General features: G+C 43.1%; 1 protein-coding gene across 2 annotated transcripts in view; it reads left to right on the top strand.

Moving 5' to 3' along the window:
* The window catches only part of IQGAP2 (IQ motif containing GTPase activating protein 2), a 1127142-nt gene that overhangs the window by 559448 nt on the left and 553083 nt on the right, over positions 1-14611 (top strand). For both annotated transcript variants that reach the window (XM_078675224.1, XM_078675225.1), the window contains exon 5: positions 5521-5597. In XM_078675224.1, coding sequence (XP_078531350.1) covers positions 5521-5597 — 77 coding nt within the window. The remainder of the gene's footprint in view (positions 1-5520; positions 5598-14611) is intronic.

Here is a 14611-nt window from a genome sequence, read left to right as displayed (position 1 = left end):
TGGTTGCATTTCTAAGTGGATCAATTTGCTACGAAGCCTTAGTTCTATAAAGGAACTGGTGCTGCTTTAAAAAGAAAAGTTCTCCATTTAGAAGAACATCAAGAGAAGAGAATCACTGCAGTCAACCCAATTTTCAAAGGGGACCCCTAATTATTTTCAATTTAGTTGGCACCTCCTTTGAGCTGAACCGGAATTGCGGTCACACACCAATGATATATTGCATACCAAATTAAAATTTGGAAAGAATACCCTTTTTTTGCAACCCTTCATAACTGCCACTTGGTAGGGGTTCCAACCCCCATTTTACAAGTTGGAAAAACGTTTCCAACTCATAACATGGTTTAGGACATTTAGAGATGTTACAAACCCACAACCCACAAACCCAGTAATTTTGTGAATCAGAGCATTTGTGATTGCAAAATATTTTTATTAGATCCGACCCAATGCTACTCATTTGTTCCATAATTAAACCTTCTCATTTCACACGCTCTAGTTCCCCAGCAAGAGCCTACTTGAGTTCCACTTTAAAAAAGTGTCCATGTTGCAATCAAAGAAATGAAATGTAAAAACTTATTTCATGTTAGAAGAATTAGCTACAGTTTCTTATGAAGTTTGACTTGCTCTGTTTGACCAAACAGCAACAGCTGAAAGAAAACTTGCACATTTCAAAGGCTCTATCGCTAATGCTACAGCATACGTCATCAGAGGTTATTTTGAGGTGCTGCAGCATCCTCCCACTTCCAGCGCCTGTACTTTAATGAAACTCATCCTTTTAACCCTTGTTCTGGTGGAAGCGGACTATCAATATGGCCTGACTAACAGAATCTATCTGAAAGCACACAAAGGTCACAGTGAACACCAAGGATGCAATTTGCGCCACTGGGGGAAGATTTTCAACTGAGCAACACTTTGGTTGCTTCCTGCCAGTGTCCCCAAAACAGGACAAGCATTGTCCCTTCCACTGCCAGAAATGTACTCAATCAGATATCGACGGCTTCTTGTACACCACTACCAAAAGCATGCCAAGGGCATGTGCAGTAAAGACAGGGCATTGCAGGTTGAAGCCTTCCTTCTAAGCTCTAGCCTTGGGCGCTTTGCTGTTGTGTCTTTAACATAAGAAGGGGAGTTGATCGGCTCAGCAATGAGAGGAGCTGATCTCTGCCTGCCAGAAAGAGCTCCTAAAGGCCTGGCTGTGCCTGGCTTAGCTGTATCCGGGTCGGATGTTTGCATCAATCAGTGAGTTGCCAGGAGCACGAGATCTTTGCAACCCAGCTAGCCAGAGTCTTCTGTTGACTGCTAATGTCCCGAAATATCACTCCCTGAAGTTGGAATTGGATCCTAACATAAACCCCCCTTCCCTGTTAGCTTACACTAACTGGATATTTAGATTGGGACTAACCCTGGTACACCTCTTCCTGGTTGGGTGGTGGCTTTTTCTTGTCTAGGATGAATTGGATTTTTTATTGTTTATTTTAGTATTTTTCTACCACAGTGTCCAATTGTGGTGGACCTCATCCAGGGCTTACCAACAGAATATTGTGGTTGTTAGGTCCCAAGCTGTTAGTTTTATTTTTAGAATGAAAAACACAATAAATACATTTCTATTTGTTTTGTTTCATACTTTTAATTATTCTGTTACATGTTAGTAAAATCCTCTTTGCATGACAATATTAACTAGACACTCAACTCAGTTCATTGTTACAATAAAAGTCCACATTTGTAAAGCGCACAATCACCCGTAAGGGTCTCTAGGCGCTGGGGGCCGTCGGGAAGATTAAGCGAGCTATTGCCCAGAGTCACATGGTGCTGGGCTAACCTGCCGCCGGAGCCGGGGATCGAACCGTGGTCCCCAGATTCCAGCGTCAGTCGCCCTGGCCGCGGCGCCACACCTCTTCCGTGAATGAATGAGTACACATGTGATGCTCACACTAGTAGCAACTGGTCTCTTACCTAAAATAGGTGGGTGTTGAGGGTTTTCACGAAAGGTGGAAAAGAGGACAATAGCCCATTTTTGGGTGGGAAGGAATCCTACAGAAAATATACTGAAAATGAGGACTACCATCTTGAAACGAGTGATGTGTTTTACAAGCCATTGCAAAGAGCCCTTAGCCTGTGAGACTTCAGTATTCTGTGAAGGCTACTGATCACCTGAAATGCAGAGTCCTGCTCTCTCTCTGTAGCTGCTGTGCTCTGAATTGGGAAAGAGCTGTATGGAGATTGACAGTAGTCTAATGTTTGAGATGCACACCCACCGCTAAAGCTTTGTGTGTTGGAGAAAGGAGAGGTAGGATGAGCTTTAATTTGGCCATCAGGTGGTAACATTCACCACCCACCCTTCTCATCTCGGCATCCAAGGTCATGTTGTCATCGGGCAAAAAACCTAGATCTTTACCCTAAGGTCAGCATGTAAAGTTTGGCCAACCAATGTGAAATTGGAAGAAAAGAGAGACCCGTTTGTCTTATAGTCCCCAAAATAATTACCTCATTTTTGTTGTTCCTTTGAGACTGGAGATACTGACCAGTCACGTATAAGGCTCCAAACACTGCCTAGTACTAGTTGAAACCAGAGTATTGCGAGGATTTTTTTTGAAAAAAATCATGTAGAATTTTGTATGGTCTGTGTAAGATTGTATTCTGACCAGCATTTTAAGAAGTTGAACAACGATACCAAAGATGCATTAAAAAGCAGTGATGACCTGTAGTAGGCACTGCAGCTGGCTAAAGGTCATTCCAGCTGAAGCCTGGGACCTAATTACAAGAAAGCTTTCGATATGAGACTAGGAAATGAAGGTACTACAGCTTAGATTAGACTTCTGGGGTAGGCAAATCGGCCTGCAATTCGACAAAATGCTGAGCCTAATGTATGATGATAAAGCAGACACAAACAGCCAAAGTGGCTGTCAGGAGCATGCAGTGAGTGGCAGCAAGCGGTCAGTTGTTCTTTGCTGCTATCCTTTGCTCCATACATAGAAGAGTGTATACTATAGTTACTGAGTAGGTACGGAGGCATGTCCCAGCTGCCGGCTGATGATCTCTGCATGCTGAAGTATGTGTCGGGGAGCAGGGGTGTGCACTGGTCAGCCTCGCCAGAGCGCAAAATACTTGTAATACAGCTTTCCAGTTGGAGCGTCTGCATTTCCAGTTTTGTGCTGTCTCTGAATTTCTACCACGTCTATGCAGTAGGCCTTTTAACTCCTCCACTTTCTTGCTCCTAGTGAGTAACATTTGATAGTGGTGTCAGAGTGACCATTTGAAACAAATAGTAAAGAGTGACCCCTCAGGACCATGATTGCCGCAAGTTCCCACAAAATCACATCACTGGCACTACAGGAATTCATTGTGAACTGTGTACCATATAGGAGTTTTCTTATTTACATTCATATTATATCAGTTAATCTGCATCCCAGGACAGTCTGAAAGGATGTACCATAATCAAAGAGAGATTGGCTCCTTATAATCAAGATGTGGTTCTGGTTAGACCACTATAATCATGCAAAACAAATGGCTATACCTGAATTGATCATCCTTAATATTCGTACTTTCCCACGATCAAGACAACCATTCCTATGATCATCTAAGCTGTAAGGTTCATTTACTTCCTTTCTTTAAAACAAATGTAACAATCTTTTCATAATATCATGCACATTATTAGATCATCAATCATGTATTCAAAAAGATCACAGAAAGTCTGACCCGCTGTGAGGGTTGGACACGAAAAACGAGTGCAAACTGTAAGCATCCATCACCAAAATGTACGTATGAGAAAAATTTATACATATCGGGTGCAAGATATTTTAACTTCACAACCTTTAAGTTTGTTAATATCCTCAGACATATAACTACGATTTCCAGAAAACTACAACAACCAGGAGTATAAAATAATCAGGATGCAAGACAGCAAATTAATGATTCCACTTCCTTCATTAGGTTTCTTGTTAATTTGCAAATAATAAACCAGATATGATAAGAATTAAACCTTGAAAGTCTTGCAGAAAAGCACACTCAAGATGAGACCATAGATCCCATGATGCCAAACTCAATCACAATGACTGTTGATGTAAAAGAGCATCATGTAGTTTGTTTGATGAAAAACATAGATTTTTTTTGCCATTGACACAAAAGAGCATAATATAGTTGGCTTGAAGTAGAAAGCCAATTCCTACGAAGACACCATCGAATGTTACAAAAAAATTAGTTGAAGGTACAATCAATGAAGACCCCGATAAAGCGTATATAGGAGAGCCAAATAGAGGATCCAGTGTGTAAAGCGGTCACTTAATCAAAATCCATGTATATTTTTTGGTTCGGGGCAAATGACAGGGTTACATCATCCAAGCTTCTGAATTGTCCACTACGCATGATTGGCTCCATTTGATCTTTACCTAAAGTGCGTCATAACATCATATCACACCTCAACTCCCCATAATCAGATATTCTGTCTACAACTTTAAACTACAACTATAAAAATAAAATAATCCTGTCCTCCCTAGTTTTACGCTAAACCTGACTTTTTCCTGAAAGTGGCACACAAATTTGGCATATTAGTAGATAATTTATTATTTTCACCCAGACACTCCAGTTCCCAGTTCTGAGCAGGCCCCCCATACAATAGGGGTTGAAAAACGTCAAAACATCATTAACGGGTGAAAAACCACCAAGAGAACCTACTATAGAGGGAATGCATTAATTGACTAAGGTTTCTCAAGGGCTCAGCCCCCTTTGTGGTGGAATAAAGAGCATGGCCCAAAAAAAACTTAAACTTGCTTCTATCAACATGATGGTGCATTGAAAATTGGAACTGAAAATATTAATTTTTAAAGTTCAATTACTATTTTGATAAGTTTTACCTTTGCATGTGAATTTTGGTAAAAGGATGCCTACAATTTGCAGTTTTTCTTGCGCTGACCCTCACAGCACGTCTATAACTTTTTGTGATCTTTTTGAATACATAGATGATGATCTATTAATGTGTATGATATAAAGAAGATATTTTTGCATTTGTTTTAAAAGAAAGGAAGTAAATGAACCTTACAATTACGATGAACATGAGATTAATTTTCTTTATCATGAGTAAATAAGAAAATTAAGGATTTATCATTTGAGGTATATACAGATTTATTACAATTTCAAAGGATGGCCATGCACTTGCCTAGCAAAGGTGTTTATGGGGTAATCTGTGGTGAACTTCTAAATTAAGTAACTTAATTGTATGGTACAGCGGCTTTAGGATGCAATGGATATGAGGGAATTGGGAAAACTGAAGTTTACTTACCAGTAGTGCAACGATAAACAGATGTCGGCAACAATGCAAGCTAAGCCCAAGATGTGATCTTGTTATTTATCAGTTTTTTGGACTTGATTGAATCCACAAATCACATTAACTACACTTAGACAAGGCTATTGCGTGTCAATTGCATCATGCAGTTGTCAGAGGCAGAACCATCTGTCCGCTGTTATTGTAGCATTCAAACAGGATGGATTATGGTTTGAATAATTTGAGTGCATTCCTTTTGTTTTTAGATATTTTATCCAGAGACAACAGATGTCTACGATAGGAAAAACATCCCTCGTGTCATCTACTGCATTCATGCACTAAGGTAAGGTCACACCGTGGAGCAGATCAGCACCTATCTTCTCCGCCTTTCACCATGTCATGTTTCTGTGTTACTCTGAAAGAGTGAGGCTTTTCATTGCCCCAGACAAAATGGAATATGCCGCATTGCCTTTTAACTGAATGCAGTAGATCCGATATGTGCCTTCCAAATGTAATGATTTACTTTGTAAGAACAAATGGTCTCATGCCATAAAATGTTTTACTTGCCCAGACACACAGATGGGTTTATTGTCCAATTTTTACATTTTACATTTGCTTTAACCCCTAACAAGAAGTCTCCTGGTACACTTTAAAATACTGTTACATTTCATGACGGCCTTGCAGTTGTGTGCAAGTGAACCGTGTTTCTTGTTCCTAAACATAAATATTGGTTTTGACGCCTTTTGGCTATATAAATTCCTACAAGGCAGAGTTTGTTCACAATATGGGATTCTGACTATAGTGGGTAGGACCACTTCTTTAACATGATACTTCTAAATTCGTGTTGGTTCCGTCCCATCTTTCTATTTGCGCCATATAAAAATATTCATCATTGGTGAAGAAAATGTACTCGGTGTGCTAAAGTTTCAAGTAACAATTTTTTAAAGACTGTATTTTTACAGTGTCAATGTGTCCTGCAGGATGCCGCATCAGATTGTTACACCATCCAAGCTTGTGTTGCAATTCAGCACTGGAAGTATCTTGGTCACTGCTTGTTAAGTGTAGGAGGATGCCAACTGGTTGGAGATCACTAAGACTTTTCACGGCTTCCATTTTGCATGAGGTTATCAGAGGGCCAATTGAACCCGGTGGAGCACTGCACAGGAGGAGTTCTGCTTTGCTGCTCCTCTTTTTGAAGTCTTTGAGTAGAGAGCCTGCATTTATCTTTAATTATGGACATACAAGAGTGGTAGTAAAGTTTATGAATAGTTAACTGAACTCTGACGCTTGACGGGTGACCAGAGAAACCCCTTTTGATCTTTTGCCTCTAGAGCATATGATGGTAGTGTAGAAGGAATACTTTTCTATTCATGAGCATTTGTGACCAGACGCTCTACAATGGGGACAAAACATTACATAAGGACTGCATGGTTGGTAAATGCATAAAGTGCTACATATATCTATGTATGTGTGTAGATGTACAGCACAAACGTAGTCAAAAGGCAGCAGAGCTGGACATGGTCAAAGCTGAGCATAAAGATAAGAAGTACGACGAGAGGAAGCTGGGCTGTTGACAGATATTGCATTGTGATGTAGAGTTCTATAAAGAGGCGAGCCTTGAACTTAAATTGGAGCAGCACTGGGCAATCCTGATGGATACAGGGATGTTGTCCAAGATTCTGGCTGCCTAGATGGAAACCTATCTGTTCTACATACATAAAATATCTTTGAGATGTTGATGGCCAAGTGTTGGCGATGCTGCATAGTGCAGGAGGTCCAGAAGGCAGAATTCAGGGATGCTTGAGTGTGGTGTGTATCACAAGTAAAGGAGGTCTTGAAGTTGGTTATCAAATTATATACAATGGTGAGATATTTTAAGATTAAACAAACAGACTGGAGATACCTTGAATTTAATAAAGTGCATGTGTGTAATGTATCCAAGATTGGTAAGTAACGGCACCCAGGTGAATCGCTGCTCACCTTACATGTATCTCAGACCTACCTATGAAGCTATATGTATTTATATGTACAGAGATCTTTATAAATACATATAGGCTTTCACTATATTTTGCAGGGTAAACAAAGGTCCTGAAGAAAGCCAAATGACCTTTCGAAGCAGTTTTATTGGCTGAAACATGTCGACCTAAATCAACACCTGGGATCGTTAAATCCTAAGAGCGTTGTCAATTTTATTTTTAACCTAGCACCCAATCTTACTCCATTAACATTTTGAATTAGGATTTGGAGGTTATTTTAACGCACCCACACTCTCTGCCTTCACCAAGTTACCATTTCAAAGAACTCCGCTTACAAGCGCGTTGAGTCCACTCACACACTTTCCGTGTGTGAGTGAGGGTCCAGTGATGAAGCATGCCATGGGTGGTACCTGTGGGTGAGGACTCTAATAATATATATATATATATATATTCACTGAAAAAACCATAGGTTATAGACCATATATAGTTAGGAATTTGCATTTACAAAACCTTGAAAATTCACTGAAAAAACCATAGGTTAGAGACCATATATAGTTAGCTGGACATTTTATTGACATAAAACCAATGAAATTCCATATATAGTTAGTTGCACTAACTATATATCGCGCACCCGCAATCCACTGCTGATGATGTCACATATTACATCATTCATGACATGGTCAGTGACATCACTGATGACATCACTGATGACATCTCAAATGACATCACTGATGACATCACTGATGACATCTCAAGGGGCACTTTAATATCCCCCTCATCAATCCTAGGGGGTCAGGAGTGGTCTACCTTGTCCCCTTTCCTTCATTTCCCCCTTCGTTTTTCACCACATCTTGTCTCTCGATCGTACCGAGAGACAAGATGGTGGCCGCTCCGGACTGTTTAGAATGTTGACAGACACCGGAGAGCCAATCAGCTTCGCTTCGCGAAGTTCCGTTACGCGTCAGGTACGCGAACCGGGGCGCTAACCGGAGCGCTGTCACAGATATATATATTTTTTTAAACGTTAATTTCTCAAAATCCACTGGAGCACATATATTGAGACATAGCAAAGGCACGTCGGGCAAACCATATCTACAATTTTGCCAAGTTTCATGTAAATCTATTCAGCCGTTCGAGCTAAAAGTGAGTCCAACCGCCCTATGGAAAAATGAATGGGAAAAACGCGTTTTGGGACCCCCCTTTTTTCTCGGCCCCCCCCTTGACGAAACCCCCCCAAATTTTCAGGGGCTGCTCAGAAACAAAATGTGCCATTTTCCTGAAAATTTCAGCCAATTCCGTCCACAAACGCCAAAGTTATTAGACATAGAATTTTCAGAAATCCCATAGAGAAAAAATCCTAACTATATATACCCACTGGCTATCGCCAGTAGGTAATATACATATATAAACATATATAATCTGCATATCTATATAAATATAAATGCATGCATACATATACATATATGCATACATATGCATGTTATTTACATGAACGTTTTAAAAACACTAATAAAAGCAAAGCTAAAAAGCCACCTCATTACAAACAGAATGGCTTTAACTTAAACGAGGGCGAGATCTATTGCATTTTCAATGCTTGTTTACTTTGGTTCTATCAAGAAGGCATTCAGATGTGTCACACATTTGCCATAAATTCTGAATGTTAGCACTCTAGTTGCTCATTAGATCACTGTAGTAAAGCTAGTGCTCACCAGGGAAGTCTGCTGCTAATCATGGTTTGCAGCCATTTTCCCGCATTTTTTATCCCGCAGACTTTCAGTCCGCATACCATTATCCCGCAAGGTCATTGACCTCGCATACCATTATCCCGCATTTTTTCAAAACGCATGTGCATTTATCGCGCATGCCTTTACAAAGAATTACGTTTTAAAGGCATGTATGGTAAATGCATTTGCGTTGTGAAAACCACGATGACGAGAGAGGTAAGTGGGTTTGTGTTAATTTTTTCGTGGGTTAGTGATTGTGTAGTGTAGTGTAGTGTTGTGTAGTTTAGTGTTGTGTTAGTGTAGTGTAGAGTTGTGGTGGTTGTTTAGTGTAGGGTCATGCTGGGGGTAGTGTTTTAGGGTTTAGGGTTGTGTTGTAGTGTTTGCGTAGTGTAGGGTCATGCTGGGGGTAGTGTTTTAGGGTTTAGGGTAGTGTTGTAGTGTTTGCGTAGTGTAGGGTCATGCTGGGGGTAGTGTTTTAGGGTTTAGGGTAGTGTTGTAGTGTTTGCATAGTGTAGGGTCATGCTGGGGGTAGTGTTTTAGGGTTTTGGGTAGTGTTGTAGTGTTTGCGTAGTGTAGGGTCATGCTGGGGTGTAGTGTTTTAGGGTTTTGGGTAGTGTTGTAGTGTTTGCGTAGTGTAGGGTCATGCTGGGGTGTAGTGTTTTAGGGTTTTGGGTAGTGTTGTAGTGTTTGCGTAGTGTAGGGTCATGCTGGGGGTAGTGTTTTAGGGTTTTGGGTAGTGTTGTAGTGTTTGCGTAGTGTAGGGTCATGCTGGGGGTAGTGTTTTAGGGTTTTGGGTAGTGTTGTAGTGTTTGCGTAGTGTAGGGTCATGCTGGGGGTAGTGTTTTAGGGTTTTGGGTAGTGTTGGATTTTGGGTAGTGTTGTAGTGTTTGCGTAGTGTAGGGTCATGCTGGGGGGTAGTGTTTTAGGGTTTTGGGTAGTGTTGTAGTGTTTGCGTAGTGTAGGGTCATGCTGGGGGTAGTGTTTTAGGGTTTAGGGTAGTGTTGTAGTGTTTGCGTAGTGTAGGGTCATGCTGGGGGTAGTGTTTTAGGGTTTAGGGTAGTGTTGTAGTGTTTGCGTAGTGTAGGGTCATGCTGGGGGTAGTGTTTTAGGGTTTAGGGTAGTGTTGTAGTGTTTGCGTAGTGTAGGGTCATGCTGGGGGTAGTGTTTTAGGGTTTAGGGTAGTGTTGTAGTGTTTGCGTAGTGTAGGGTCATGCTGGGGGTAGTGTTTTAGGGTTTAGGGTAGTGTTGTAGTGTTTGCGTAGTGTAGGGTCATGCTGGGGGTAGCGTTTTAGGGTTTAGGGTAGTGTTGTAGTGTTTGCGTAGTGTAGGGTCATGCTGGGGTGTAGTGTTTTAGGGTTTTGGGTAGTGTTGTAGTGTTTGCGTAGTGTAGGGTCATGCTGGGGGTAGTGTTTTAGGGTTTAGGGTAGTGTTGTAGTGTTTGCGTAGTGTAGGGTCATGCTGGGGGTAGTGTTTTAGGGTTTAGGGTTGTGTTGTAGTGTTTGTGTAGTGTAGGGTCATGCTGGGGGTAGTGTTTTAGGGTTTAGGGTAGTGTTGTAGTGTTTGCGTAGTGTAGGGTCATGCTGGGGTGTAGTGTTTTAGGGATTTGGGTAGTGTTGTAGTGTTTGCGTAGTGTAGGGTCATGCTGGGGGTAGTGTTTTAGGGTTTAGGGTAGTGTTGTAGTGTTTGTGTAGTGTAGGGTCATGCTGGGGGTAGTGTTTTAGGGTTTAGGGTAGTGTTGTACTGTTTGTGTAGTGTAGGGTCATGCTGGGGGTAGTGTTTTAGGGTTTAGGGTAGTTTAGTTGTTTAGTGTATGCTAAAGGCATATTCGTTCTAAAAGTTTTCGTTATTTTAATTTGCGGCCTAATAGTACATGCGGGATTTTTTTTGCGGACTGATGGTATGCGGGATTTCGTCATATATTCGCTAATCATACTTTCTATGGCAAAATCAACCCCCTCGTTTTGTTCCTTTTTAAATTAAATGTTTTAAGAGTTACCACTTTATTCCAATCAAGATGGCTTCAGGTGTGCCATACCTTTGTAATAAGTAGGACTGTTAGCACTCTAGTTGTTCTTTAGAACACTCTGGGACATTCTGTCATTGGGCTACATCTGGCTGATATTTGGGCTACATTTGTTTTTTTTTGTCTCTGGTGGCCATCTTTGGGCTACATTGGGCTACATTGGGCTACATTGGGCTACATTTGGGCTCCAACATATATATAGCCCAATGTAGCCCAATATATATTTTTCAAAGTTAATTTTCGTAAAAACCACTGGAGCCTATATCTTGAGACATAGCAAAGGCACATCGGGCTACCAGTCCCTACAATTTTGCCAAGTTTGGTGTAAATCCATTCAGCCGTTCAGGCTAAAAGTGAGGCCAACCGCCCTATGGAAAATTGCATGGGAAAAACACGTTTTGGGATCCCCCTTTTTTCTCGGCCCCCCCTTGACGAAACCCCCCCAAATTTTCAGGGGCTGCTCAGAAACAAAATGTTCCATTTTCCTGAAAATTTCAGCCAATTCTGCCCTCAAACGCCAAAGTTATTCGACATAGAATTTTCAAAAATCCCATAGGAAAAAAATCCTAACTATATATACCTACTGGCTATCGCCAGTAGGTAATATATATATATATATATATATATATATATGTATGTATGTATGTATGTATGTATATATATATATATATGTATGTTCGAGGCATGTGGGCTGCTGAATTTATATCTATGCATAGTTCGCCGCCTAGTGTTGGGTCCGGATGATTGCACATTGTTGTCCTGGAGAGTCTTCGAAGTATCACGAGATAGGTGGCTCCTCCCTGGACTACAGTGTGCATGGGCATCCCCTCCATGCTCAGATTGTTTTTTTCCGCCATTGGGTTCGGATGTACTTCTTAACTCACGTTCGGAATTTGTAATAGTTACTCTTTTTCGAGGCCAAAAGGCCTTATGGGCGTCGGTATTGTCTTTTGTTCGGTGCCTTTCAGCTTTCCTGTTCTTTGAACTCGACTTCGGAAGACTTTTAGTTTTCGACGCCAAAGGCCCGTCGACGATCAACGATGGAACGGAGCCCGTTCAAGCGCTGCCCCGTCTGTAACTCTAAATATCCCCATATCGACGTGCACCCGGTGTGCAACAAATGTCTCTCACCGGATCACGACGAGGCCAGCTGCATGGCCTGTTTGAAGTTCAGGTCCAAGATAACTCTCCGTCTTCGACGCGCTGCCCGACAGTCGGCGCGTGAATCAGCACCAGACCCTGAAAACCTCTTCGGTGGTGACGACAACGAAAATGTGCAAGACGACGAACCGGAACATTCGGACCCCGCGTCGGAACAAGACTCCACCTATAACGAGGACGAGGAACAACTCTACGTCCATGATGAAGACATCATCGAGGTAGGAGACGACGCACTACCTCTTGGAGCCGTCGACGACGACTCAAGCGAGGAGCTAGGCCCAACCGCAGTAGCGGGGCCTCATACAGACTCTTCCACGGCTCAGGTCGAGAGATCGCCGGAAGGCCTTAGCCACGATCTACAACCCCGTTCTCTAGTCCCGCTTCAAGGCCCGACTAAGAACATTTCCGAAGAGCTATCGGTCGATCGACCACTCTTAGGGGAGAAATCGAAACCGAAAGGAAAAGACCCAAAATCGAAACCAAAACTGTTGGAAACAGCCTTCGGCTCGAAGACTTCGGAGCCGTCCAAGTCAATAAGGGTGCTCGACCCCTCGGAGTCGACAGGGGGCGTCGACCCGAAGATCGGAGCGACAAAGACTGTGTCTGCCGCTAAACACGTCACGCTCACGTCGGCGTCGAGGCCCAGCTCCAAAGATGGCGACTCTTCTAAAGGACTCAAGGCCCAAAAGGCCGTCGATCCGAAGGTCCAGAAGCCGCAACTGGTCAAGGCCTTCGAGCCGAGAACAACCATCAGCTCAAAGGAACAGACCTCCGCCACCAGCACAAGCGTCTCTGCTCCGCGGCAACGCGTCGAGTCGACGAAAATGCACAAGCACACGGACCAGTCGGAGTCGGTCAGATCGAAGTCGAAGTCTTCGAAGCAAGTCAGTCCGTCACCGATGCCTTTGGCGCCTATCAAATACGGACTCCCCCTGATGGCTAGACCTAAGGCTGTGCAACTCCAAAAAGCTACCGACTCATCCAAGTCCACGTCAGTAGCTGCACCGGACCAGCCTCTGACCGAAGACGTTCAGTTCCAGCCACCAAGCTACAACGAACAGTCTAAGTTATACATCGACTCAGAATCAGACAGGCTCACCGTTTACAAACGGAAAATCAGACCTGAAACACCTATGGAGCCATACAAGATACCATTCAAGAAAAAGAGAGACTCCACTACCTCTTCAATTCTTTTTGAGCCTATACACACTTATGGGCAAGGATATTCCTACTCACCCACAACAGTCACTGAGGATGTGGAGGAAGGGGACAATGAAGAGCAGTTTAACTACCCCATGGACACGGATCATGATAAGTCCCAGCCATGGACTGACACTGTTGACCCTGATGAACCTCACACCACCCCTGACACTCAGTCATATGCAGTCAAAACTTCCCCTGCTGAGGACACTGCTGCGTTCAACGCACTCATTGAAAGGGCGGCACATAACCATGATGTAGATATGCACGCTGACCCTGTGGAGGAGGACTTCCTTTTTGATACATTCTCCACATCGGAAAGATCTGTAAAAACTCTACCTATGCTCAAAGGTGTGCTCAAACATGCAAGTGACATTTTTAAAGAGCCCACTAAAGCAAGGGTGGTAAACCCAAGAATTGAACGGAAGTACCGGCCTGCGCCCGTGGACCCTACCTACATCAAGGGCCAACTCCCCCTGGATTCCTTGGTGGTGGCTAATGCTCGCAAGAGAGTGAACTCGCAAACAACGGGTGATGCTCCTCCTCCGGACAAAGAATCCAAGATCTTTGAAGCCTCTGGGAAACGTGTGGCTGCTCAAGCTGCTAATATTTGGAGGATCTCCAATACCCAAACCCTGTTAGCAAGATATGACAGGGCACACTATGACACTTTAGAGCAGCTCCTTCAACACCTGCCAGATACTAAGGAGGGAGCAGAAATGCTTGTACAAGAGGGCAAGTTAATCTCCAACGCGTCCATTAAGTGCGCGTTAGATGCAGCCGACACAGCAGCTAGGGCCATTAACACTAGTGTTATGCTAAGGAGGCATGCCTGGCTCCGCATTTCTGGATTTAAATCTGAAATCCAGACTAACCTGCTCAATCAGCCAGTAAACCCTGACTTCCTCTTTGGTCCAGAAGTAGACACCACTCTTGAGAAGATTAAAAAGGACACTGAAACTGCGAAATCCATGGGGGCTCTGCAGTCTCAGCAGTTCAGGGCCGGTTCCTTTCGTCGCTCCGGTAACAGGGGAGCCTCGAGAGGACAAGCGTCACAACAAGCCCAGTACAACAAGGGAGGCACGCAGACCACCTATAACAAGAACAATAGGGGTGGATACCGTGGAAACAGCACCAAAGGCAGGGGACGTGGAAACAATAATGCCAGATCCTACACCACTAACAAGCAGTGACGTCTTGTCACTGCCCCCCGCCCATATAACACCGGTCTGGGAGAGACTCCAGCAGTTCCTGCCAGTCTGGGAAAGCATAA

Source organism: Lissotriton helveticus, chromosome 2_1 (genome assembly GCF_964261635.1).
Source record: "Lissotriton helveticus chromosome 2_1, aLisHel1.1, whole genome shotgun sequence".
Classification (NCBI taxonomy): domain Eukaryota; kingdom Metazoa; phylum Chordata; class Amphibia; order Caudata; family Salamandridae; genus Lissotriton; species Lissotriton helveticus.
The sequence above is the reverse complement of the archived record's forward strand: the minus strand, read 5'-3'. Positions and strand labels throughout refer to the sequence as shown.